Source organism: Pholcus phalangioides, unplaced genomic scaffold (assembly GCF_987345545.1).
Source record: "Pholcus phalangioides strain wild (caught in Gottingen) unplaced genomic scaffold, Ppha-v1.0 ptg000015l_1, whole genome shotgun sequence".
Classification (NCBI taxonomy): domain Eukaryota; kingdom Metazoa; phylum Arthropoda; class Arachnida; order Araneae; family Pholcidae; genus Pholcus; species Pholcus phalangioides.
This window is the reverse complement of record NW_028301608.1, coordinates 63,545,272-63,572,007: the sequence shown is the minus strand read 5'-3', so window position 1 is coordinate 63,572,007 and position 26,736 is coordinate 63,545,272. Positions and strand designations below refer to the sequence as shown.

Genomic DNA, 26,736 nt, shown 5'->3' with positions numbered 1-26,736 from the left:
TTAATTAAAATCGCCCTATGTATCGATATATAGGAGCTAGCCAAAGCCCGGAATCTGAACATTCACCGTGGTCAACTGGCCCATTTCGGACTTTGGCAATAACATATCCATTTGCGTTTGTGTATTTTTTCTCCAGGTCTTGTTAACGTGCACACTTCTTCATAACATCAACGATACATTTTCATAACTTCAGAACCATCGCAATCATAGTGTACTGATTATGCATTACCTATAATGTTTTCAGAAACAGCGCTTATTCAACTAGAAAAATTATTCTTTTTTTTTCTCCTTGTCAGCGTCAGTCATTTGAGTGTCAGAAACAAATTTTGAATGCGAACGTTTTGCTATTGTTCGTTTCTTTTCAGGGTATAGCAACGCATCCGGCTGTGCCATTAGCTTGTTATGGAATCATGTCGATCGTGAGCGGTGTCCTCATAATGATCTTACCTGAAACCAATGGCTGTAAAGTTCCCGACACATTTGAAGAAGCTGCAGCGTGCGGAAGGTAGGTTAAGAGGATCGTGAGTTTAAAGATTAAGAGACTTGAAAAGATTTAAAATTAAAATTATCTTCCCGTAGAGCAAAACAACCCACACACACACAATAGTATTATACAAATGGGTTCGCTGTTCATACACTGACAAGGGTTTCTTCTCATTGACTTGATCGCACAGCTTTTTTTCCCATTCATTATTATTCGGGGTGTTTCGTGAAGAGCATCCGAAAAGAATAGAAATGTTGTTGATTCTAAAATTGAAGTAAAATGTGAAAAAAAGAGAGAAATTCAGCTGTGATTGTGGCACTTCCGTAAAGAAATAATTATTAGAAGAAATTATATATAGAAAAATGATCATTTTTGTGTGAAGGGAAAAAGACACAAGATGGAATTTACATAAGAGTGAAATAGAACCTACGCAGTGGATCGTGGAAAACCATTGGAGTGCACTCTTACATAAATTCCATCTTGTGCTTTTTTTTATTTTTATGTATATATTTTGTGAATGAACAAGTGAGCTACACTAGCACTTTTGTCATTTGAAAAGCCATATTTCAGCATTTCTTCATCCTCTATTTTCATATCTCTAGATTTTTCGATTTTTCACACTACTTATTGTTCCTAATACAATGACCCTACATACAGTAATACCTTAACTTACGTTACCCCGAGTTACGCGATTTCCGATTAAAAATTCAAATTTATGAAATTGAAGCATAACCATAGGATTATGAAAGGATGACGTCACTCTCCCCTACCATAAGGTTTTCAACAACTGGTTGTTGCGAAAATGAATTTTTTTGGAAAGAGAAAATTCAACTGCCTTAGCAGAGAATCGAACCCACGTCCTTTCACTTTTTGGGTGAACGCCCTAGAAAAAGGCAACAAATCTCTCAATCTTTCCTTGGAGCTCGTGTGCACTGAAAAGGGACCGTACGGTCCCTTTCAGTGGTTCGTGGTTGAGAGTAGGTACTAGCCTCCAAGTATTCAAGTTTTCTTCAATTACGTACATCTAATAATTTTGTTTTTGTTCTCTGTTGCGCCAATAGAGGGTGCTAACTTTCCTAATGAAAAGTAAAAATCTTAGGTATGTGATCATTGTGTAATTTTATATAATTTTCATTTCATTTTTTATACACGATTTATCTGAAAAGCTTCATTAGTATTGATTCTTCATCAGTTTTAAATATGCAAATTATACTAACGTTGTGAAATGGCAATTGAATTGTTTCCCGCGTAATCGGATATTGTGAGCTGGAATCGTTGATATCCGATTAAGCGGAGTTGACTGAAAATAAAAAATTATATTGGTCTCTGATCCAAAATTACGAATTGGAGGAATTTTTTTGCCTTTTTCTATTACAACGTAAGAAATTTACCCTGTAACACTTGATTGAAAATTCACTGAGATATCTCTGTGACTGAAATTCTTAATTTTTGCCACTTATCGCTTTTGTTTGATGTCTATAAAAAAATTAGAGACTTTTGGAAATTATTTCAGAAGTAGAAAGTGGCAAAAATTAAGAATCCTAATGATCAATCCTGTAACACTTATTAATCCTAAATCCTCTTAATAAAGATTTGCTGACTGTTTTTAATGCATTTTTTGAGTATCAAAAATAAAAACATTTTGATAGTTCCAAAAATTGAATGCTCGGGTCTGAAAGGAAGAATAGAATAACTCCCTTTCTTCTTTCAGCCACTCTATGAAATATCCTGTTTACTGATTATTCTATGACACTACATCCTCCTCCTCCTCCTAACCAGAACATGGCCCACCACTCTGTCTCAATGAAGAGATATAAGCAGGTGGATTTATGACAATACCAATTAATACCATTTAATTTACATTAAATGCGGCTATAAATATGTCATATTTTTCTTCAGGTAATATAAATTAAAAAAATAAGAAGGGAAAGATATCTTTAGAAAAAAACTCATTAGGAAAATATTGAGGATTTTGTTTGAATAATTATCTTTTTTTAATGTTGATTTCCGTGCAGAACGAAACCCAAGAAAATGACCAACCATCAAGCACCAGAAGACGAAGAAGCCCAGAAGTCCTCTTGCGTCGTCCATGACGGTACAGCTGAGAAACCCAAGCCTCCACCTTCTGAAGAAACAACAAAAACACCTCCAATCACAAAGACGGCACCAGTGGTCACCAACAACAAGCCGGTCTCGGACGGTAAAAAACTGCCCGACTTACTGGAAGAACCATCCGTCATTGACGAGGCCGCCGAGGAGAACGAGCGCGAGGAAAACCAGCAACCACACGACGAGCCACCACCGCCGATGCTCATTCAAGAGGAATCGATAGAAACCACCGCAGTGACACCAATAGCATCCGCATCGGAATTACCAGAGCCTACACCAGTCGTTGAACCAGCTCAAACCGAATCGATGGAACTCCAAGAAACCGCACCGACACTTCCCTCAATCGAATCTAACCAACAACAGAACGATGCTCCAGGGACTGAAACGATTGACACCCCATCTACTCAACAGGATGGCAACGATACTCCTCAACAGACGCCGCTGTGAATACGCCATTGTGTATAAAAAAAACTCAAAAACATTACGTTCTCTGTGAACCGTTATTTGTATTTTTTTATGTCAATTTGTTTGAACCAAGTGTGAGCGCCAAACGACGCACAGATCTTAAGAAATATCATTTTATATGAACATGAAATTATGGACGATTTTAGTAATGGAAAAAAGATTTTAATGGTAGAAAAAACAGGGACCACAAATCAACCATAACAATTACATAACTTCTGACTCATGATCCGGGCAGTGATGGTAATTCGCGAGAAATTTCCTATATTCGTGGAAAAAATTGGCAAAATTGATCCATTTGGGAAATTTCTTAGCGTTTGTGGGAAATTTTGAGTTTCAAACAAAAAATAGAATTTAAATTTTTCACGTGTCTAACGTTGTAGACACACGTTCCGTATTTCACGGGACTTCCATTTTTTTTTTTTTTGGCCTTTCTTCGTTTTCCTAACCCCTTTACGATCACGGGCGAAATATTTCGTCCTGATGCCGGTGGAATAAATTTAATCCAGTTGGCAGTGTTTTCTTTTCTCTTTCCTCACCGTTGCGAAGCTTTATTGTAATCCTATGAACTGATATTGTTTTTTCACCCCGTTTTTTCTACACATGTGATGTATCTTTCTACTACATACATTTAAGAACGAAAAAGAATACGTAGGATGAGGATGAAAAAGAGAAATCTACAGTATATGCTCTTATCTACTTATCTATATTACACTGTTTTTATATAACTTCATATTTTTTCTCTCCCCCCCCCCTTCCTTTTTTTAATGTGTGGTTAGGTTAGGACAAGGTTACCAGATTCATCTCCGATTCGTCGAATAGAGATCATCCAAATTTGTTGTGAAAACACCTTGTACGTGAAGGGGTTTAAAAATGCCCCGTATTTTTTAAGACGCCAATGTTCGTTATTTTAACGGAAATCGAGATGAACATAAGTTTCATAACTGTATAAATAATAAATCACAATTTTTTGTGTTAAAAGTACTTTTTTTGCGAAATGCATTTTAATTGATGTAAAAGGGTTGAATTTTTATGCATTTTAGCCTAGCATTAATTGGTGATTGTTCTGGTTGCGATTAGAAATTTCGTCGATGAATGATGATTATTTTCGTGACGGTTAGCAATTTTGATTATTGGGATTATTTTGGTGACTATTAAGAAAATTTCTACATTTTTTCGGCGAAAATTATCAACTCTCCCGTAATATCCCGTTTTTGTCCCGACGAAATATTGTGACTCAAGCCGAAACGGAACCGAGAAGTTCAACCCATGGTAGATTTAACAAATATTTTCCTCAGTGGAAACAAATTTCATGATATAAATGGGAAATTTTGATGACAACCACACTCATGACAATCTATATATATATATAATATTGAGTAATCTCAAAATTCAATTATAATTCTAACAAGAAAGTATATAAATTCCATTTTTGAAGAAAAATAAACAGGGACGCCAGTTTGTATACGATATCCAATCAAAAAATTTCATCAAAAATAAACTTCAAATCTGACCCAATTTCATAATTTATTTTAAATTAATTTATCACCCATTTCATAGAAAAAATGCTCTCACGATTTTGTATTAAGCTTGGAAATTTAGGCGGAAAATGAAAATTTTGGACAAACTTTCATGTAAATGTACACGACTTTTTTAACCAATTTTTCTTCAATTTTAGAAAATACGATACGACAATATTTTGTCGTTTCGTATCTACGAAATGTTCGACATCACAATATATTTTTTATGTGAATTTTTTTTTTACATTTTTTTGTGTGAATCAGTATTTTTATGTATAAGTATTTACTTTTGAATAAACGATGTATAACCTTGTTTTTTTTTTCATTGTGTTTAATTCGGCCGATTTCATTATCACCAACCGAGTTGGTCTCATTCCAAGTTTATAGAATATTATATATTAGCTTCATTTTACTTACAGAAATCACATCTATAATGGTATCGTATACAGATTATCCCATAAAGCACAGTCTGCGATATAAATGCAGTTTGCTGCATTTTGTATTGGAGAGCCTGTAAGAACTCTAAGGTACAAAATTTACTGGCTTCTTGATGACAATGCTGCAATATATTATACTTGTATTTCTATCATTAATCATTCAAACCGTCCTTTCGAACCGAGCAGAACTCCGGTTTATCGCCATGGGCAATTTATCACCGAGTGACAATTTGATCATTTTTGTCGCACCACGGTCAATTTCTGCACACGAGTGCTAATTAGACCGGGACCTACAATTTACTGCCGTTTCCGAACGGCAGGCTTTTTTTTTTATACTCATCGAGAGGTTGTTGCACTAACTCCTCAATGGGGGACTTCCTGTGGTAGCAATTGTTTTTCTGCGGTCAAGTCGCCGTGTCTGTTGTACCCGTGTGTCAGGAAAGTTTTCTGACGAAGACGAACCGAGTATCGAACTCGCGACACCTCTAAACATCCTTTGGTACTTTAGGCGAGTATCTTATCGACCTGGGCTACCACGCCCTCACCGAGTGAGCTGTGCCGGAAGTGTGATAGCGAGTGTGTGTGTACCTAAACAGTCTGAGTGAGTAAATAATGTTGAGTCTGATTTTGCTGCCATCTATATTTCGAAGTGAAGTGTAATGATTCAATATTCGTACTGTTGTTGGCAGGTTACTCTCTGGCGAGACTTTTTGATGGAGAGATTGGCTCGCATTCGCACCTCGAAGGTGGGAACCGCAGAAAACCAACTTCAGCCGACCACCACTGTGGCGAGTCCGTTACTATGACCACTCAACCACCACAGCGGAAATCATTCAAACAAATGTTCCTCATCCTCGGACCACATTTATCCATCTTGCGGTCCAGAAAATCAAATTAAAGGGGAGGGAGTCAAAGCGGCCGCTGAGAACTGTGATAAAAAAAATTCAGATGTGAAGAAATAAAGCTTTTAAGTGAAATATGCTGTGCAAACTGACTACTCTGAGAATCCAGCAGAATTGCAAAAAAAAAAAAAAAAGGATTTTATCCATCTTAAAGCATTGGCCTATCTAAGCATGGCCTGGGAGCCTCATTCCCATAGGTTGTCTGCATAATGTAAAGAGTAAGTACGAGTCACTTACCCAGAATACGGGGGTAAAGAGTAAGTATGTTAAAAGTAAAGCTATTACTTCTCCAGGTAGTACGAGGCCTGAAAACATCAGTTTGCTCAGGGGGCCCCCGTGTTGTTTGAACGACCCTGCATACGACTCGGAGCTATATGGCTTCCCTACTAAAGAGAAGTTCATTGAACTCTTACTTAGGGGTAAGAGTTCATTCTTACTTACCGATTTTGTTCACTATAAATCTACTCATTTAAATGAGTAGAAAGGGGTTTTATGAGGAGCGGGAGGTTTCTGAATAAGACGGGGAACGCGAGAAGAAAATTTAGTCCAAAGAAGGCTGGGGGAGGAAAAAAGGTAAGAAAAACCACCCCGATTTAAAGCATAATTTTCTAAACTTATCTGTTTCCCCACCTTATTCTAATATTTTTTCCATCGCCCCTATTGTTGAGCCATCCCATAAGATCCCATGTGTCATCTGGATCTTCTACCGCCCCGGTACGCTGCATCATCCCCCCCGAGGGGCGATATCGCCCGATTTGAGAAACACTGATTCAAACGTTTTCACTTTCAAAAGGTGTGTAGCCAATTTTCGGACACACTGTATTACTACAAAAACACTCAGAATGTAATCATTGTAATAAGAGATGTTTTCTCGGAATTTTATGTTTTGTGTAATTAGCAACCAGGGGGGCCATTCAAGTATTACATCAGAAAATTCTTAGACATTTTTGTCTAATCAGCAAAAGTCAGCAAGCAACCTCCATAAGTGAGATAGACAGGGTTGAGAGTTCTACTAGAGCAGTGTTTCTCAACCGCCGGGCCACGGCCCGATACTGGGACGTGACATCATTCATACCAGGCCACGACTGATCTGTCGTTTCATATATTTCCCCCATTCATTTTTCATTAGTCGTGTATTTGACCGGGCCTTCCACTCACAAAAATAAATGAAACCGGGCCGCGGGCTTCCAGAAGTTGAGAACCACTGTACTAGAAGACTTATCTATAGGAATGTTCAGGTGTTTACAAACTAGGGAAAGGTTTTTCTCGCTTTTGGTATTCCTAGTAAAGACGGAAAATAAATATATCATTAAGAATATTTCATATTTTCATAAAGGGTGGTTGAAGACGTAAGCGTCATTCAAACCCCCCCCCCTCCATGTCATCTAAAGTCAGCAAATCCGAACCGCCCCCCCCCCCGATGCTGGCATAATATTTGAATGGCCCCAACAACTGATAGTAGATAAATATAGTCACGTCGAAAAACAGCTATTGTTTTTAGTCGAATTTAACTAGTTTTATAATTGTTTCAGTAGATAAACACGAGGACAGGTTTTCAAAATGGCAGCATGTCCTCGGCACGTTTTATAACTTCGGGTATGGACGGAATACGAAATCCCGGCCTCCGTCGGCCTGGTCTTTCTGTCGTGTTCGGAGGCACTTCTGTCGGTGATGGCTCGGTTTTTCCGTCTTCTTGGGGACGCACTGTTGTCGTCGTTGTGAAATTGTTCTTCACGATATCTCTTCCAAGGACGGTTATTCTTCCTTCTATACCGGTCATAACCGGTGTACACTTCTTCATATATGCTGTCAGTATATCGACGTCTAGTTCATCTGGAATTCAAAGTGCAGGGTCATATATGAGACAAGTTTGACAAACGAAGACAAGTTTATCTTCACTCGAAGATGATAATCAAAAAAAATCAGGTACTCAAACCAAAATAAATCCGCAATTTCATCGATCGATCTTTACGATCGAGACTCAAATATTACCAGTAACTGCCGTAACTCACCGGTATTCCTGTTGCTGAGAGCGTAATCCGGTATTTTGTCGAAGGCGTCTCCACCTTTGGCCATGTAAGTGCCCATAACTACTTGATACACGCTCTCGTCTTCGATGGGAAGGTACCTCGGTATGCGACAGTCGGTACAACGCGCTTTGGCTTCGACGACTCGAGATCCTGATGGCAGTGAGATGTCATATGTCACTTTGAGACCTACACAATTTGAGGGGGAAAAGACTATGAAATATAATTATCAAAATTTTTAACATGTATAGAACAGAACGGATCGATCACGACCAGACTCTGTCTCTTACGTCTGTAATAAGCTCACTGTCCGGAGGGCGTCGTCCTGCCGGAGAAAATTCTGAGTTACAAGAGAAAAAAATTGGGATCATTATTGTGAGACCTAAAGGACCCCCTTAGTCATAGGCACCCGACACAGAGAGCAACAGGCCTACAACGGTACACGTATCAAACTTCACTCATAGTTATAAAAATTGATGACAGACGACAGCACTGCATGTAACAAAAAAAAAGCATTACACAGAAACAAACTTCGTTGGTTCGCAACACGTGCACTCACATTCCGGTGTGTACCAATTCATTAGAAATTCCATAGAGGAATTGGTACGAGGTGCATGTATGGTAAAGTAATAATATTAGTAGTCATAGGCACTGGAACCGGGGGAGGAGGCTGAGGCCGTCTGAGTCCCCAAATTTTGAGGGGGGAGGCTGAGCCCCCCCAATTATTATTGAATATCCAATGCAACGCACCAACCCCTCCCCCTTTCCAGCATTTGAATCCCATATATATATACGAGGCAACTAGCAACTTTCAGCCACTCCCCCCCCCCCCCCCCAATGTTTTTTCATGTCGGCGCCTCTGCCCCCAGTCATATATGTACATTCAAATACAATTAAAAAAGCATAGGTCAAACATATACAAAAAATAATCAGGTTATACAAGGAGTTCGTCGTCGGAGGGGGGTGCTGTTTTAGTGTACCTAGACAATATGCATTCGAATAAGAGATTCAGAATAATTTAATACATACAGATGATAATTTTCAACATTTCCAATATCCAGGTTCCAATCAAAGAATGAAGTAACCGCCTCCCATGTAGTAACAGAACCTCCTCCCTATGTTTCAAATCAAAATACTCGTCTCAATAATCTCTATGAGAATCAGTAGAAATCTGATGCTTGCGTGCACATCGGGACAGCCTGTGCATTGGTCTATAGACGTGAGACTAACCAATCAATCCAGCTGCTACCAACAGACAAACAACGTTAAAAATAACATCGGGGTGGAAACTATAGCGGGAGGGACGAAGGGGCAACTCCGCAAATTCCAAGTGGGATCAAAAACAACGTTTTAAAATAATTTAATTTTACAGTGATGGGAGCGGCAGAATGGTGTCCCCTCCACCCCACCTTCACAAATATCCGGTTACGGTCTTGGTAACATGCATAATATACGTATTCAATTAGCCAGTTTCCACTGGTCTATCACCACTATCACTCACCCCCCCCCCCCGGGATATACGCCTGGTCTTATCAGCTGCAATGTGTATAAAATGATCGTGTGGACTGGGCTGCAACTGGAAATAAAAATTCACTCTGTCACCCACGGCAAGTATTCATTTTCGCTACCCTCTTTCAATAGTTTAAGCGAACAAAGTGTGAATTCTCAATGCCCTTCTAGTTCCGTTTGTTCTCCCTTAGTCCCGGCCCAAGTGGTGCAGCAAAAAAAGATAAATTGACTATTCTACAGAAGAAAGTCACGAAGTTGACGTTTGTTCAAATTACAGAATAAAGGCCACCAAAGGAGAAAAAATTACATATTTGGAAACTTTTCTTACCCGAAACTTGTAAGAATGAACCGGGAGGATCGATCGCATCCACGTCGTAATCCTTCACAGAAACTTCCAGTATTTCCATGAGATGTTTGCCTTTCAAGCCAACAATATCCATCGTGTTGCCGAAGGGAGCAACGGTAAGAATGTCTTCGAGTATTATCGAACCTAGGCAACAAGATAAGAATTCATTGTGTAGACCCAGGGCTCTTCAGGCCGTGGGTCGAATGTGACCCCCGCCGAAAATTTTTAGAAAAAAAATGACATTTTACATAGAAAAACACATAAATTCCAAAAAAAATTGTTAGAGCTTTGACCAATTGAAATCTGTACTGCTGTATTTAGAACTGTGAAATACTTTCCAGATTCAGTAGTAACGTTGTGCATTTTGATACACTAAAAGGGCCATCGTAATTAATTCTGTGGGAAGCCCGGAGCCAAAACAATTTTTCAGGCCTGTTTTCATTTTGGCTGCATATTTCGAGAGGCCGAATTCGGCATTCAAAAGCTATACACAGAAACAGAATTTAAAGAAATGCTAATAAACACCTTAGAGTGATATTCACCGACATGATTTAAACTAGTCACAATTTTTTGATAAGAGATCGACACGGATTGGTTAGATTCAGGTTTGTGACATCGACTGATCTAATGTATATATGAACTGACATCATCATAGACTTGGAAGCCTGGGGGGTACTATCTCCGCCTTATTTCGATCTCTTATCCAAAAATGAAAGAAACAATTTCATAATTAATGAAAATTGAAAATGAAAGAAAAATATAATTCCAGGTTTTTCGGGCGAATCTCAAATTTAATAAAAGAAATAGTCAATTGAAAAAGAATTAATGAATTAATTAATTTAATTAATTAATCTAAAAGAATAATTAACTAATTAATGGAAGGAAATTATTTGAAAATAAATAAAAATTCAAATTTATCGAAATAAATAAATTCAGAGTCAGTAAGAGCGTTCGATAACATTGGGGGAAATCCTGTTTAATTACTGAAAATACCACGGTATGACTTGGTGGCCCTCGGGCTTCGTGGAAAGTTTAATTTGGCCCGCAACGTCTGAAAGGTTGAAGACACCTGGTCTAGGTTCCAACCAGTTGGATGGAAGCAATAATCGAGAATCACCTAATTCATTATAAATTCACCGATTATTATACACCAGAAATTATCCAATTTACTTGCTGACGAATGCAATACCACTCTTACGTCCCAATTCAGCTCAACGAGAACATTCCTCGAAAAATTTAGCCTTTAAGCATCTAATTATGATTTTAAATTTTAGGGTCGATAGAATTCAATCGGATCGCTGGACGTACATAGCTTACGAGTGCATCGACGACGTATTGACGTGCATATAAGCGGCATGCTTTGCTCAACTCGCAGGCCAAATATGGTCTTAGAGTAGCTTGATGTGATTTTCGAGCACTACGGCAACGGAATACCTGCACACGCTTCACGGAACAATAGCGTTCCGCGGATTATAGTTTGATAAAGACTGATCCAGTTAATTCAAAAGATTATTTTGACTACGTGGTCGTTGGACGGATCCAATGGTCCACATCTCCGTCACCCGAATACAAGACTGAATTTTCTATCATTGATTTTATTTTGTAGTTATTAATTCATTATAATTCAACTGAAAGTATTCGATAAATCGTAGTAGTTCACTGATAATGGCGTCGGGGCCGGTGATGTAGTGGGTGCTCGAGCATTCACAGTATTTTGTAGCATCGGTCTGAGTCAACACTAAACTACCCTCTCCTACTACAGCTAGTGTTGTGTGAGCACCCCAAAGAATTAATTCCGAAACCAAAATCTTCTGTACATGGTGTTCTGTAAGTCCTAATTACCCTGTTATCTCATCAACCGTTCATCGTAGAGGTATGGTTCGAATTCACAAAAAATGCTCAAAATGTTTTCAGTAATCACTCTGTACCAGTTTCCAAGAGTGAAAACGAAAAAAATTATTTTTTGGACGGTTCTTTCCTCCACCCCGTCCTCTAACTTCTTTTCAGAAAGTTGTCGCCCTGTCTCTCCTAAAGCTAGGGGGGGGGGGGATCAATGCTTACAAGTGCAATGTTCGATCAGATATTTTAATTCAAAATCGAAGAAAAGTTGGGAAAGAACAGCATAAATAAGAGGGAGGGGAGTCCCTTTCACGCTGCTCTTTCCCTAAGTTTCTCCAATATTTTGAATTCAAATATCAGTGAATATTGCACTTTGGAACGTGGACTTTTTTTTACCTCTGGAGAGACAGGGCAACAACTTTCTAATTAGAAGTTAGAGGGTAGGAAGTTAGAGAAATCTAAATTTTTATTCGGTCTATCTTTTGACGAACTGTATTTTCATTCTCGAAACTAGTACAGAATTTTTCCTGAACACATTTTGAGAATTTTTTAAATTGAAACCATACCTCTACGGTGAACAGTTCATGAGATAAATGCCGAGTTAGGACTTACAGGACACCCCTGTATAAAGATCCAGTCGAGCAACCACAGGTCAAAAACACTTCCGACACCTCTGTTGATAATTATAATGGATGTTATTCTAATATTATCGATGAATATTAATAGCCGAGTGTCGTTTTTAGCATCTGTATATGAAAAGTAGCCCAATGATAAATACGATTTCTACCATTGTTTATGCGTTCGTCGATGGATCCTCTGATCCCACCAGAATTCCACACAGCGATGGCGACGTCCGTCCACCCTTTCTCCGTCGGTTGCGATATGAAATAATCCAACGATGCGTCGGCCAAGTAATTTCCTAAATTGCATTCCTCCATCCGACAGATCGTACGATCGCCTCGGAGCAAGACGTTGGTGCGTCCCACTTTCTGGCGTCCTCTCCTCGTCACTTCTTCTGCGTATGGCTTCAGGTGCTCCAAAATCTCAGGATCTTCAGTCAAACAAGAAAAAAAAATTACATATTCATGAAAAAAAAAAATCAGAATTTAACCGAGAGGAGGAAAGAATTAATTTATAAAGTACAGTTTAGCATCTATGGTCCGGTGTACATTTGAATACACTGTACATGTGTGTGGTCAAGAAACCCATTACACAAATTTATTTTCTAAATGGTTTTGGTACAGATTTAGAATGTTTGTGGTTCATCTGTTGTCCTGTTTTCTTGCAATGCGTCCAGCCAGGATTTCGCCAGCCATTCGTTTTCTACCTATCATTGTAATGTCTAGCATAAATCTTTCCATGCTCTTTTGTACTGTCTGTAGTCTTTGTATCATTTCGCATGCGACGAAAGGAGGTGCATAGATGTATGGATCTTCTACAATTTTGTTCTGAAACATATCCAGAGGGGCCCCTCTCTCTCAGCAAACCCCTTGAGAAGTGACACGAAGCCACTGCTGTACGACAACCGAACATATCTAGAATGCAATCCAGAAATTAAAATGCTCCAGAGTATTTTGTGGTATGATGCTGAGTTTCCCAGAATTGATTTGCACGTCAAAATATCCCCCTATAAAGTTCAAGCTGAGCACACACAGGTCTTAAACACTTCCGATGCCCTCTTGACAAGTGCTTAATGAACCCCAGGATATCAATATATCAGTTTTTTGAAAACGGTTAGTCAATAAAGAAATATTATTGTGTTTTCCTCAGTATGACTTATATTCCACTCCACAGGGATCAGTCGCACCCATAACATGACACTTGCATAAACATAAAAATCCAAACATCTGCAACTTTCACTACTAATATATCGAAGCTACTTCACCAAACACCAACTTTGGCCACATCGCTATATTACAATTTACTGTCATTAATGAGTTAGGTTGGAAATGAAGGCGCCATCTGTTGGCGGCCACCTCAAGCTCATTATGGAAGATAACTATAGTCTCCCCAAGGTTTGAACCTGGGACCGTGACGGCAACCTTCACGGTGTCGAAGCTATATGGTAGTAATAAGAAAATAACAAAAATCCAGACATCTGCAACTTTCTCTACTAATATTATAACGATTCTGACTATAACTGAATACTAAACGATTCTGAGAGCATCAATACACCTGGGCAGGGGCTTTAAACACGTGGCTCACGGACCAGTTGATTTCTTGTTTTTCGTCAGAAAAACGTGTGAGCATATAAGCATGTCTTGACTGATTCATCATCGCCAAGCCGAAACTGAAGCTATAAATATGAAATTTGGTCAGTAGTTTTATTTTAAAATGCAGAATCAGTAAGAAGGCAGGAACGTAACTAGGGTGTTTCCCACCCACCACCAATTTAAAATTCGATAGTGTTACAATTGGTTTCTTTGTTTCCATCTACAATTTTCCAACTGGTGCAGTTGCCGCCCCGCCCCCATATTTCCGGCCCTGAAGAAAGAATTTTTCAAAATTGAACCCCCTAAAAGGGTCAAAAACGGAGGTTCAAAAAGGTTATATGGAGAAACTCTGAAGCCATAAATATTGAAGTTGGTCAGTAGTTTTATTTCACAATGTAGAGACTCACCAAGAAGATATTTTTTTCAAAATTCAGCACCTACGGGGAGGGGGGTTATGGGGAAGAATGAAATCTCCGCGAGCGAAGCCGCGGGTAACAGTAAGTGGTAAAATGAAATGCTAGTATTAGATAATCCACGCTCATCAGCAATAAAGAAAATAAGTTCCTGGAATATTTGTTGTTAGTAGTTACAATCGAAACAATCATCCGAATTTGCCAGAAACAAAAAGAGGAATCGTTTAAAAAGCGATCGGAGTTTATTTTTCAAAGACTGAGTTAATATCTGGAGGGTTTGTTATGTTTATAACAAACATATACTTGCGGATTGGTTAAATTAAGTGAAAAGTTTCACGTACTGATATTAACCCTCTACATCCCTTATATATATATTTGAATATACGTGGCAAATACATGGTTAGAAAACCCATTATATATGAATTTCTTTTCTCAATGTTTCTGACATTTCAGATGTACATTTCATAGGTTCATTTCAGTACAAAATACAACACGTTTTTTCATCTAGAAAAAGTTGATTCCTTGTTCTTGTCATTTTTTGACAGCTGCTGAAATTTCACGGTTCAGAGACGTAAAATCACTCAATTGACGGGATTGAAAATAAAATTTCAGGTAAAAAAACTATTCAGCTTTGCTAAGCTAACATTAAAATCACGTCAAACTGTATATTTTACCCTTAATCAACTATTTTAGCTAGTTAAAAAATCCACTCTAATTGAATTGCAGTGCTGGTGTATTGTTTCAATTAAAGATATGCTAAAACGGCACATATTTACATTCGTATTTTTTCATTTTAAAATAAAAAATTCATTACGGTTTTATGGGGTTGAACCATAGAGGATTAATAAATCGCCTTACCTTCTTTGATGCTTCCATCCAGAAGAATAGGGTTGCCACCCCAAGCAATTACCTTCCCGTCGTCGTCGAATTCAACTTCCAAATGTCCCAAATACTTCCCGAAAGCAAAGTCTTGCACCACGAGGGCTCTCGTTCCGTCGCTATGTTCCACGACGGCTGGGTAGGGACCTAGAGGTTGCTCAACCGATGGTGGATCACCTTTAAATATGGGCAGAAAGAAAATTAATTAATTGCTCCAAACATCAAGGTTAAGAATATTTCGTGATGTCCACCATAAATGTTTCAACTCGCGGGGCAAAGGATTGGTTTCCAGAGCCGTATAAAAGTGAAATCACTTCTTTTAGGAATGACCAAGACTAAATAAATCAATTTTTAAACACATACGTAAAAGTCATTAATTTATCACATTTAACTTCATGTAGAATTATGTAGAATTTTAAAATATCTTTCAAATTTGCTTTGCTGGCGGAATTCTCGAATGGACCGAATTGGCCCATGGGCAGAAGTTTATGCACTCTTGATGCAGCATGTGTAAAACGTAGGAACTAATTTAGTCCCGCAAACGGCGATTTTTCGACCCCTGGTGTTGTGTACTTTCCTTAATAAGAACTCATTTGCCAATTTTCAAAGATTTGTGCGCGGGGAAAAAACTTTATTTCCCTCCTCAATATTTGAATGCAGCATATCAGTTTTTCTTCAGTGTGCTCCACCGTTAGATGGCAGCACCACGCTATCTTCACCATAATTGAATGCTTCCATAGTTTTTAAATTCAAGCGATTCTCATCTTTAAATTTCGTCTACATATCAGTAGATGGCAGCACCACAAAATTTTGTAATAGTTCAGTGGTGCCCAATCTTTTTCTTTACCATGACTCACTCAAGCATCTGCAAAATCCTGATACTCCCCCCTCCAGAGAAGACACTCGGGGAAGGGATTGTCTATGGGCCCCTCTTCCCTCAAAAAATTTCAATTTCCAACCTAGAAAAGGCGGGGTTGCATTGGCCGGACCAGGGTACCCCATCTAAGATTTAAAGTTTAAAATATCTTTATAAAAATACGAAAGACTCGCACATTTTGCTTCAATCAATACATGTAAATTCGAAACCCCTTTTCGAAGATTAGTAACTCAAAATTCCTCTGGTAGAGATTTCCTGCGCTTTCCCCTCCCGGGAGATACACAATGGAACCGCCCATAATAGACACTGCGGTTAGCGACACTTGCGGTTCCCCCCCCTCCACCATTTGAATGAACAGAAACTTCTCACATACCACAAAGTATGCCACGAAAAACTCCCGTTAACTGACACTTTCGATAACCTGTGTAACGCTTTAAAAGTATTCGCTATACAGGGTATTTCCATGATTCAGTTTACCGCATTTTACTGGTGAACTGTTAATCCTAGAGACATACTTCCAATCAGAAAAATTATCCAAATAACGTGTGGATTACAGAAACGTCATTCATATTGCAAGAAATCATGTAGTTATTGAAATAAGAGAAATTAATTTTTTATACTGACATTCTGCGCTCAAAAACCCAACTAAAAGGGTTGTTGACCCGTCTCCAGTGAGGCCAACAAAAAAAATACGATATTCGTTTAGATATTTGAATTCAAATTTCGGGTATAAACTAATAGAAAACGCTCTTTTCCCTCATTTATGCTGCCCCCCCCCCCAACTTTTCTTCGATGTTTGAATTCAAATATCTCAACGAATATAGCGAGTAGGATTTTCCTTCGGAAGAGACAGGGCAACAACTTCATAGCTAGGTTTTTGAGCACGGAATGTCCATATAAAACGTTAATTTTTATACTTTATTTCAATAACTACACAACCCCTTGCAACATAAATGACGTATCTGAGTTCTGCACGTTATTTGGAAACTTTTTCTAATTGGAAGTACAGCTCTAGGATTAACGGTTCGCTAGTAATTTGCGGTGCGAGTTGTTTGCTATGCACCCTGTATATACACGTGTAAACGTTCAAGACAGCTGTATTTTTGATTAAAACATCTTCACGTGCTCTCTTCTTAATTTGAGTCGTGTCAGTTATGTTGTGCAGTAAAATAACAATTTCTTTTCAAATATATCTTAACCTGTGTATAGAAACGTGTTGGTGTGGCCTCCGACCACGATGTCAACTTCGGGAATGGCAGCTATGTCCAAATCGACGAAGAATCCCGAATGCCCGACGGCTATTATCTTTTTGATTCCTTGCTGAGTGAGGTGACGCGCTTCTTCTTGGATGCATTCGACCTCATCGTGGAACACAACTTTTCCTGTCAAAGGAAAAACAAACGTTGTTACAGTAATTATTATATTATTTATTTCAAAGGACAAAATGAAATATCATTGAGACCAAAACATATTGAAATATGAAATTTGTTTACTAAAATGTTGCCATAAGAAAAGAAAATACCCAACCTGAAGAAGATAGATCTTTAGTTAGCGGTGTCAAGTATCCTATTATTCCAAATTTCTCTCCGTTAATGTCCAAGATGACGGACTTGTTGACAAGCTTCTGGAGCTCTGGTTCCTCAGTCGCGTCGATGTTGCACACGACGACTTTCGTTTTTAGGACCTCCAGATACGGCACAAGTCCACTGAGGCCATCATCGAATTCGTGATTCCCGAGTGACTGCAACACGTACGAAACATTTTTTTATTTTCACATCCGATAGCATCCATTAAGCGTCGCATGCCGCGTTTGGCTTGTAATAAAGTAAGATAATGCTCAACCCTTTTGACCCGCAGACTAAATGTGACCGTCAAAGTTACCTGATGCGACCCGCGACCTTAAGCCTAATTTTGTAAATACAAAAATTAACCAAGTGGCACATTACTAGATCACTCAAGTAACCCGCGGTGCAATTCCACACCGTTTGAGTGATCCGTGGCCCATTCCCAAATCACTCAAGTGACCTGCGGCACATTCTCACTTCAATTAAGTATAGTCTGCGGCACATTTTCAGATCATTTAAGTGACCCGCGGCACATTTTCAGATCGTTTAAGTGACCCGCGGTGCATTTCCAGATCACTTAAGTGACCCGTGACACGTTTTCAAAACAATGAAGTGGCCCGCACCCTCCAAAAGTTTGAGCACCCTTGAAGTAAAATCTAAGACCATTCACACACTCACCATAGCGTCTATACCTAGCTGATTCACGAACTCGGCAACGGCTTTCCACCTGTAAAGAGTGTACCATACTGTACCCTGGAAGAAATCTCCACCATTCAAAAACATCACGTTTGGTTGAGTGGCTCTGATTTCTTTCTCCTACGGGAAGTATAACCAATAACTCATTGTTGAACTTGTTTAATATGCAGGGTGTCCCAGAATTCTACCGCCGAAATGAGAGGAGTGATAGTACACGTCAAGACAAATAATTGTTGCAACAGAAACCACGGCCGCAACCCTATCATTCGAAGGATACGCGCAAAATTTCACAAGTCATCGAAATATGGCAGCCTTGTTCACATCATGAGGAGCGATGGGAGAAAAAGATTTCTTCCTTCTAGTCATAGGCAATTGCGGAGGGAAAACATCGTTCCTTTTTTCTAGAGCTATTATGCAGAGAGGTAATGCCCCCCCCCCCTCCGCCTTCATTCCCAGAGTTACTTTAGGAGCTTTTTTTTGGCACCAGTGTATCTAAAATTGCACTTAAACATACACTGAAATATAAAGGTCATTTGCGACCATAGACTTCATTGCAGAAAAGTTGTTTGTCTTTACGTGTACTGTCATCCCTCTTACTTTGACAGTAGAGTTCTGGGACACCCTGTATATTGAATGTGAGCTTATTTATATATTCTTTAATTTCATTTGGTTTATATTCAAAATTTCTACTTCAATGTATATACGTTTTACCTTGGTTCTCAATCTTGCGAATCCGCCGAAACACTTCCCTTCCTTAGCCTTTTGAGGTGGACAACGACCACCGTGGACATTGAACTGGACGTAATGGGCGTGGACGTCGTTAGTGTGTAATAATGTCAAATTGTATGAGGAAACCGCACTACAGAATATTGACAGAAACAGTACCGCTAGTACATGTAGACGTCCCATGCTGACCCTGAAAATAGTAAAAAAAAATATATATACGTGATCATTTGAGTCGCACCACGGTCAGTTTCTGCACACGAGGGCTAATTAGACCGGGACCTACAATTTATTGCCGATTCCGAACGGCAGGCTTGTTTTTTATGCTCATCGAGAGGTTGATGCGCTAACCCCTCGATGGGGGGACGCCCTGCGGTAGCAGTTTTTTGCTGCGGTCAAGTCGCCGTTTTTTGTTGTACCCCTGTGTCAGGAAAGTTTTCTAACAAGGACGAACCGGGTATCGAACTCGCGACACCTCTAAACATCCTTTGGTACTTTAGGCGAGTATCTTATCGACCTGGGCTACCGCGCCCCTACGCATTCGTATGACACTGCAAAGAAAACTAGCAAATGATTGTTTAATGAAGCAAATATACAGCAAGGATCCGTGTTCGAACCTCACCATTGCAACAGGGGTGGTCGGTTGAAGTTGGTTTTCTGTGGTTCCTAACTTCGAGGAGTGAATGCGAGCCGATCTCCCCGTTAAAAAGTCTCGCCACCAAGAGCAACAGACCTACAACGGCAAGATCTTCAATCTTGCTCACACTTTACTTACAGTTCGAAGAAATAGATAGCAGATGGCAGCAATAACAAGCATTGTACGGAAACAAACTTCAAATTAGGTTCACAACACGGACACACACACACATACCATTTCGTTAGAAATTCCGTTAGGGGCCGTTCAAGTATTACGTCACCATTGATGGGGGGAGGGGGTTTCCGATTTGCTGACTTTTGATGACAAGGGGGGGGGGTTGGATAATGCTTACGTAATCAACCACCCCTTATGAAAATATGAGTTAGGATTCAGGGGGGCATAGCTGATGACGAAATTTTTCTGACAAGGGGGGGGGGTCAAAAATGGCTAAAAATTTGCTTACGTAATACTTGAACGGCCCCTTACGAGATGCATGCACGGTTGAACAGTAGAAGTACGTCAATTGTTTACGCTATAAAATTGCTATAGATCAGTGATTCCCAACGTGGGCGTTAACGCCCCCCTTGGGGGGGGGGGGGCAATGGAATGTTCCAGAGGGGTGGTAGAAGCTACTGGTATATCTATCCTATATGGGTTAGATTGTGTTGGGGACGATAGGAGGAAAAAATTTCAGAAGGGGTCGATAGGACAAAAAGGTTGGGAAACTATATTATAGATAATTATGGATTGGATTGGAAAACATTATGGGAAAATGTATTTCAAAATTCAACGCGCGGGAAAATTCATTTTCAGTTCGATGGAATAAAATTCAACCATCAGTTGAAAGATTTTTAATCAAATAGCTCAGGAAACTTTTAACATTTTTTCAAAGAATTTTTGTAGCCGAAGGAATTTTTTTTTTTTTTTTTTTTTGCAATAACTGCTTAGTACACAACATTACCGCTTCGCCCTTATGCCAAAAGCGGGGCTCAGTGCGAAAATACTAGCAGGGCCGGGTGCATCTCAACACAATTCCGGGGCATCAAAAATATTTAGTATCCTCCCTCCGCTTTATCCCGATTTTATATATTTTGTGGGGGAGGAGAATCAGCATCCAGAATATACAGAAATGCAGAGCAGTATCCACACAAAAAAATTTAAACACCCAATTAAATGTAAGTTAACATAAAAATTGAGGAAAATTTAGCACCGAAGGTAATTTCAAACTAATGAGAGGAAACAATCGCCGAAATCAATGAAAATTTTAGAGACCTAGTTGATTTAAAAATAATTGAAAGAAATAATTCTAGCACAAATAGAAATTCAGAACAAATGAAAGAAAAATTCCAGAGTTAGCGGAAGAAAAAATTCCAGAATTTATGATCGCCCCATGGGCGATCCATACTTTCGAGTCAGTTGTGCCGGAAGTGTGGGTGTATGTACCCAACAATCTGAGTGCGTGTATAGTGTTGTTTTGTCTGATTTTCATTGCTGAATATTTCGGGAGCGAAGTGTAATGATTAAATATTTGTACCATTGTTAGCTAGTTGCGCTCCGTAGCAAGATTTTATAGGGGGGGAGGGGATCGGCTCGCATTCACGCTTCGAATCTGGGAACCACAGAAAACCAACTTCAGCCGACCACCACTGTGGTGACGTTGTGGTTTCGAATACGGGCCCTCGCGACGCGAGTCCGTCACTATTACCACTCAACCACCACAGAGGCAGCTTTTAAACCTGACAATCCCTCTTCTTTCTATTGAATATCTACTTACCCCCAGGATCATTTGATTACTAAGATGAAAGAAATGTGGCCCGATTAGTCAATCTCCCCCCCCCCCCCAGCTGTAAATGCACCTGAAGATCTCCTACGTTCTCCTACTGTGAATCCTACGTCCCTACGTTTTTATTGATTAGATTTTACCAAAGCTATAATATGGGGGAAAATAAAATAATTGAAATGGGAAGCATTATTGGCAATGTCAGTTTTTTAATGTATAATAGAAAAATCATAAATGATTGTTGATTTTTATTTTATACTAGCTACAATACCCGGCGCTGTCCTGGCAGGATTAAAGTGAAAAACCATTGTAAAGGCATATGCACATCTGAAACGCATTGCGGTAACCAAAGTAATATTTCGAAAGTGATTGTTGTGTGCGAGGCCCGAAAACTATTGTTGCCCAACACTTTTTTGCTTATTTCGGGCATTTACCCATCTCTAACAAACTTTTAAAGTAGCCCATCGTTTAAGTCGGGTCCTGTTTGGTAAATATGCAAAATTTGTCGTCGATCGGTCCAAAATTGTAGATTTGTATAGAGAACATACACACAACAGAAAATCAATTTTATATACATAGATAGATCACGCATTTACTAATTAAATATCAGATATTTTAATGTGGTTCTCAAATTTTTACCGCAACGCTGTAGTATAGTTAAGCATTTAAATTTACAATCAAAACTTAGGATTGGCCCGTAACAGAAACGTATCCGTTGCGTGCCTATTTTAATAGTTCATGTTACGGATTTGCCCACGCCGTAGAAACACATAAAACTTCAAACTTACCAACGATGTTGTTCCTCGAAGATTATGGATAATGTCGGTATTCACGGATTATTCCATCAACACAACATGCTTTATTCTCTAAACGATAAGGGTTGAAGCAGCTGCCATGGTTTCCGTACAGTCTAGGGAAAAATTATCTTTAATGCTATTATATTGATGCTTTGGTTGTTGAGCGAAAAGTTTTATCGCAATCACTCGTTATCTGATGTAATTTCTCTAATTTTTTCCCCCGCCAAGAGACTTCATTTCAGACGAGGTGCTGGCACGTGCTTTTATTTAGAGGCTTTGCCATTTCCGGGACCCAGTTTCATTAAAATGTGGAAAAACAACTTTATCTCATCTGGATCTTTTCACAGGGTATTCCACTATTTTGGAAGCGATTGTGAATAAATTTATTGTAAAAAATATACCAAAGGAAAAAAGAAACAATTCAATAAGAAAATTTTGATGTAAACAAGTGATGTTCGTGTATATGTGTCAATATCCATTGCAACAGCTACATCGATATTGGAAACCATTCCACGTCGGAATAATTTACGTACTAATATCGTCTAACATGATATTGATTATGCAGGGTGTCCTGTAAGTCCTAATTCGGCTTTTACCGCATCAGTTATTAACGCTTGGTTCTAGATTAAAAAATGCTCAAAATGTGTTCTGAAGTCATTCTGTACCAGTTTTGAGAGTGAAAATACAGCGTGTCTCAAAATGAAAAAAAAATCCAAATTTTTTTAAACGGTCTTCCTATTCTCTAACTTCCTATTAGAAAGGTGTTTCCCTGTTTCTTGTGAGCCCATCAAAAAAACTTCATTGTTTTTAACTGTAATATTTGCTGAGATATTCGAATTCAAAAATCGAAAAAAACGTTTGGTAAGAGATGCGTAAATGAGGAAAATAAGTATTGTCTGTTAGTTTATTCTGTCCTTTCCCAACGTTTCTCCGGTTTTCCATCCAAATATCTCAGCAAATATTACAGTTAAATTATGGGAGTTTTTATTTTGCGCTCAGAAGAGACAAGGCAACAACTTTCTAATTGGAAGTTAGAGGGGTGCGGAGGAACCGTATGAAAAATTAGATTTTTTATTTTAGGACACGCTATATTTTCACTCCCAAAACTGGTTGCAAAGTGATTCCAGAACACATTTTGAGCATATTTTACACTACAACCAAACCTCTACGGCTAACGGTTGATGAGATAAAAGCCGAATTAGGACTTAAGAGACACCCTGTATAAAAAAATCCTTTCAAAATATTTATTCAAATTCAATATCAAATTCGATACGTTTATACACTAAATCAGGGGTTCTCAAAGTGTGCGCCCTTCAACCTTTACCTAGGGGGCACCGCGGAGCAGCGACGACCCGACAAAGATTTCTCGAAGAGATTCTTTGTTAAACTGCTGTGGGGAGCCGTGGATAAGCGTTGATTAGGGTAAGGGGCGCAGCGGGTGGAAAAAGTTTAAGAACCCCCAGAATAAATCATTAATCTGTTGGTGTTTTACAAAGAGGAATGAAAATTTTAAACTGAAGTAAAATAAGAAAAGTTATCAAAAAAAAAAGGAAAATCAGCTGAGATTGTGGTACTTCGGTAAAATAAACACTGAGGGGAAATATATGGTTTTAAACTTTTGTACTGCTTTCCGATCAAAAAAATGTCAAATGGTGACCGAAAGAGATTCATCTCATGACAACTGAATGAAAATGTGCTGAGATATCGGTGATTGAAATTCTTGATTGTTTTTGCAATTTTTCGCGTAGTAAAGCAACAAACTCTCAAAAATTTTCGAGATTTCGAAAGACCCGAAAAATGACAATATTAAGGGTTTTTTTTATTCGATTAAAAGTTTTAAATAAAAATTATTTAAAAAATTATAAAAAAAAATTATAGCTCTTCCCCCAATCATCATTTTACGAAATTGCTACTATCACAGCTGAATTTTTCTCTTCATGGAGTGTTTTACTTTGCAAATTTCACTTAAATTTGGGAATGAACTGCAGAAACTTTTATTCCTGCTCTATTTTTGAAAGACTTGACTTCCGAAAGCAAATACGGTACGAGTTTTCAGTGGCGTATTTACAGTGGGACTTAGCGGGCTATAGACCAGGGGGCAAGTTCAGAGGATGCAGCAAATTTGAAAAATGATTGGCCAAGAAAATTAGTAGAATGGGAGAAGGGCGGCAAAATTTGCATAACCCTCAATAAATCCACCTCTATCCAAACAGCTAGGGGGCTAGGTCAGTGAGTGACTAAAGACAGTGACCTAGCACGTGAGTGAGTAAAAGAGTGACTTAGAGAGTGAGCAAGCATGTGAATGACCTACGGAGCGAGGGACCGTAGGTCAGTGAGTGACCTAGAGCGTGTGCAAGTATGTGAGAGACTGAAAAAAGTGACTTAAAAAGTGTGTGAGCATGGGAGTGACCAAAACGGTGGCTCAGAAACACAAGTGTACTTGCAGAGTGGAGGGAGGCCAAGTGGGTTATAGCATTACATGTTTTTATTCTATTCGCTTCACCCAAAGCCTCTTAAGTCAAACTCGGACCCTAGGATCGAGGTAAACGATACAAGCACTCAAGCATTCAAGATCGCTTATGCCTTAGATTTCAGTGCGGCTTCTAGTTTTATTGTAGTCCAATAAAAAAGGTCTTTCGATAGAGCAGGAAAACCCTCAACACATGATACTTACATATTATTAAAAAAATCCGTTTATCATTTTCACTCCAAAATAGAGAAGACAGGTGGCAGCATCACAAACAATCATTACTATAAATCAATTGTTCCTAAACTTTTTTTAAGCTTGCCCCCCCCCCCCCCACCTTTTTAAACGAATTTCATCGGTGACCAAGAACGGACTTTTTGAAATTTTGAACATTTTGCGGCTCTGTGCAAAAACAGCTTTGTGCCTCTCTAAAACGGGGATTCCCGATCCCTCAGTATACATGAACACACTGATGCACGCCAGGTTTACATCGGCACCCAAGAACGAATATCGAACTACTATTTCATGGGCATGGAAAAAAAAATTCGGGTGTACACTTCGCACCTGCCTAAGTCCGGCCTTGTCGGTTGTTGATCAAAGGTTTTCCGGGAAATTCCTAATTTTTTTAAATAAATGTGTTTGACTTTCCGTAATCAAAAATGAATGAAATAAAACTATTTTTCAATATTTGGTTGGCGGAACTGTTTTATTATGAAATTTAAAACTACCCACATGTTTCCCATCTTCTGTTCCAGACTTCGGGAAAAGATCTCGGCAACGGGATAAGCCCAGTGGCAAAGTTCTGGCGTTCATTCATTCATTGTTTCCCAGCTTTGAATCCTGCAGACGGCGTCATCAACACAGCCGCAAGTTAGGACGAAATGCACGCATACCTTGCGCATCGTAATATTGCAGAATGCTTAACTTGGTAACCAAACTCGGGGTCACCATTAGCAAACACATTAGGGCACAGTGAGAAAACATATTCTCGGATATTCCTTCGTAAGAAGAATAATTCTAGTTTATTTGTTATTTTTGAAAATTCATAACATTTTCATTGTTGTGGCTCAGCCATCCTTGATTTGTTATACAAAATTATATTTCCATCACATTAGTAGTTTCTTTTATAGCGAGAGTTCCCGGTGTACTATCCACAATATTTTTAACCACCTTTCTTCTTCCCGATGTTTTTGAGCCCTCTCTCAATGTTTTTTCAATAACTTAACTTCTTCATCAAAAGAGCTTCATAAGCGACACACCAACGTTGTTCATCATCTGAAATGAAGTTATATCATGACCCTTCACATTCAGTTATTACTTTTCCTTCTGTGTGTTTCTAATTTTTAAAAATATTCAAAAATATTTCGAAATTAGATGATTCTTTCCGAACCCCCGTAAAAATAATAACTTAATCTATAGATTATTCACATTTCGAATGTGATAAAATAACATCACATGATAAATGTATGGTAAGTAGCTGTTCAGCTGAGAGTTGAGGCACTTTTTGGTGTTGACATGTAGTAGCGGAAAATCGGGACCATCCGACACTTGGGAACCACTGCACTGAATAGTAGTAGTTCGATAAGATCACTTATAGATAGATATCAATTCAAGCACACTGCTGTAGGATCCAAAATGATGATCTCGTTTTAAATCCTAACCCCTTCCCCCCCCCCCCCGTCCGAGCCGAGATTTTAGTGGGGCTTTTTTTTGTTGAAGTAAAAAATTACCCCCCCCCCCCCCGTTCTTCCTTGAGAAAATGGGTACGGCTATGATCTCGGGGCACCCGCTGACCAATGTTAGAAAACACTGCTCTGAAATTTCAATCACCCTTCATGAAGGTCACCTGTCATGTTCCGTGGCTCCTTCAGCCATATATGTGTACGCGTTATAAACCTTAAAGTGTGTTAATAGGAAAAATGTCTCGCCAATGATAAATCCATAAATACGGGCTCCGCTAGATTTCCGTTAAGATACCACTGTCTTCAAATACCATCGAACCCCGATTCAACACCGCCACTTGTATATTTCGCAGAATTCCGTCGCTATAACGA

The 26,736-nt window shown here is 38.9% G+C and overlaps 2 protein-coding genes across 2 annotated transcripts in view; one reads left to right on the top strand and one right to left on the bottom strand.

Annotated features, from left to right (window-relative positions):
- LOC149076479 (organic cation transporter protein-like) overlaps positions 1-4,888 on the top strand; it is an 87,010-nt gene extending 82,122 nt beyond the window's left edge. The window contains exons 11-12 of the mRNA XM_089244051.1: positions 366-505; positions 2,500-4,888. Of these exons, the coding sequence (XP_089100177.1) occupies positions 366-505; positions 2,500-3,040 (681 nt within the window). The 3' untranslated portion in view covers positions 3,041-4,888. The remainder of the gene's footprint in view (positions 1-365; positions 506-2,499) is intronic.
- A 2,508-nt stretch (positions 4,889-7,396) lies between these two features.
- LOC149076478 (snake venom 5'-nucleotidase-like) lies at positions 7,397-22,470 on the bottom strand. Its single transcript, XM_089244052.1, has 10 exons — positions 22,207-22,470; positions 18,990-19,194; positions 18,261-18,398; positions 17,545-17,758; positions 17,217-17,399; positions 15,120-15,317; positions 12,423-12,686; positions 9,779-9,940; positions 7,927-8,130; positions 7,397-7,747 (listed from the first exon to the last, which is right to left on the bottom strand). Exons 2-10 carry the CDS (start codon positions 19,185-19,187, stop codon positions 7,470-7,472), a joined length of 1,839 nt encoding a protein of 612 aa, XP_089100178.1. The 5' UTR covers positions 19,188-19,194; positions 22,207-22,470; the 3' UTR covers positions 7,397-7,469.
- Positions 22,471-26,736: the final 4,266 nt, after the last annotated feature.

Bases quoted from the DNA above. Each gene is read 5' to 3' on its own strand.
- LOC149076478 (XM_089244052.1), bottom strand. From the start codon at position 19,187: ATGGGACGTCTACATGTACTAGCGGTACTGTTTCTGTCAATATTCTGT. The intron at 17,400-17,544 runs GTTGGGTATTTT...TTCCTTTGACAG, and splicing joins TAAAGATCTATCTTCTTCAG to GAAAAGTTGTGTTCCACGAT. The intron at 7,748-7,926 runs GTGAGTTACGGC...TTTGAATTCCAG, and splicing joins TCTCAGCAACAGGAATACCG to ATGAACTAGACGTCGATATA.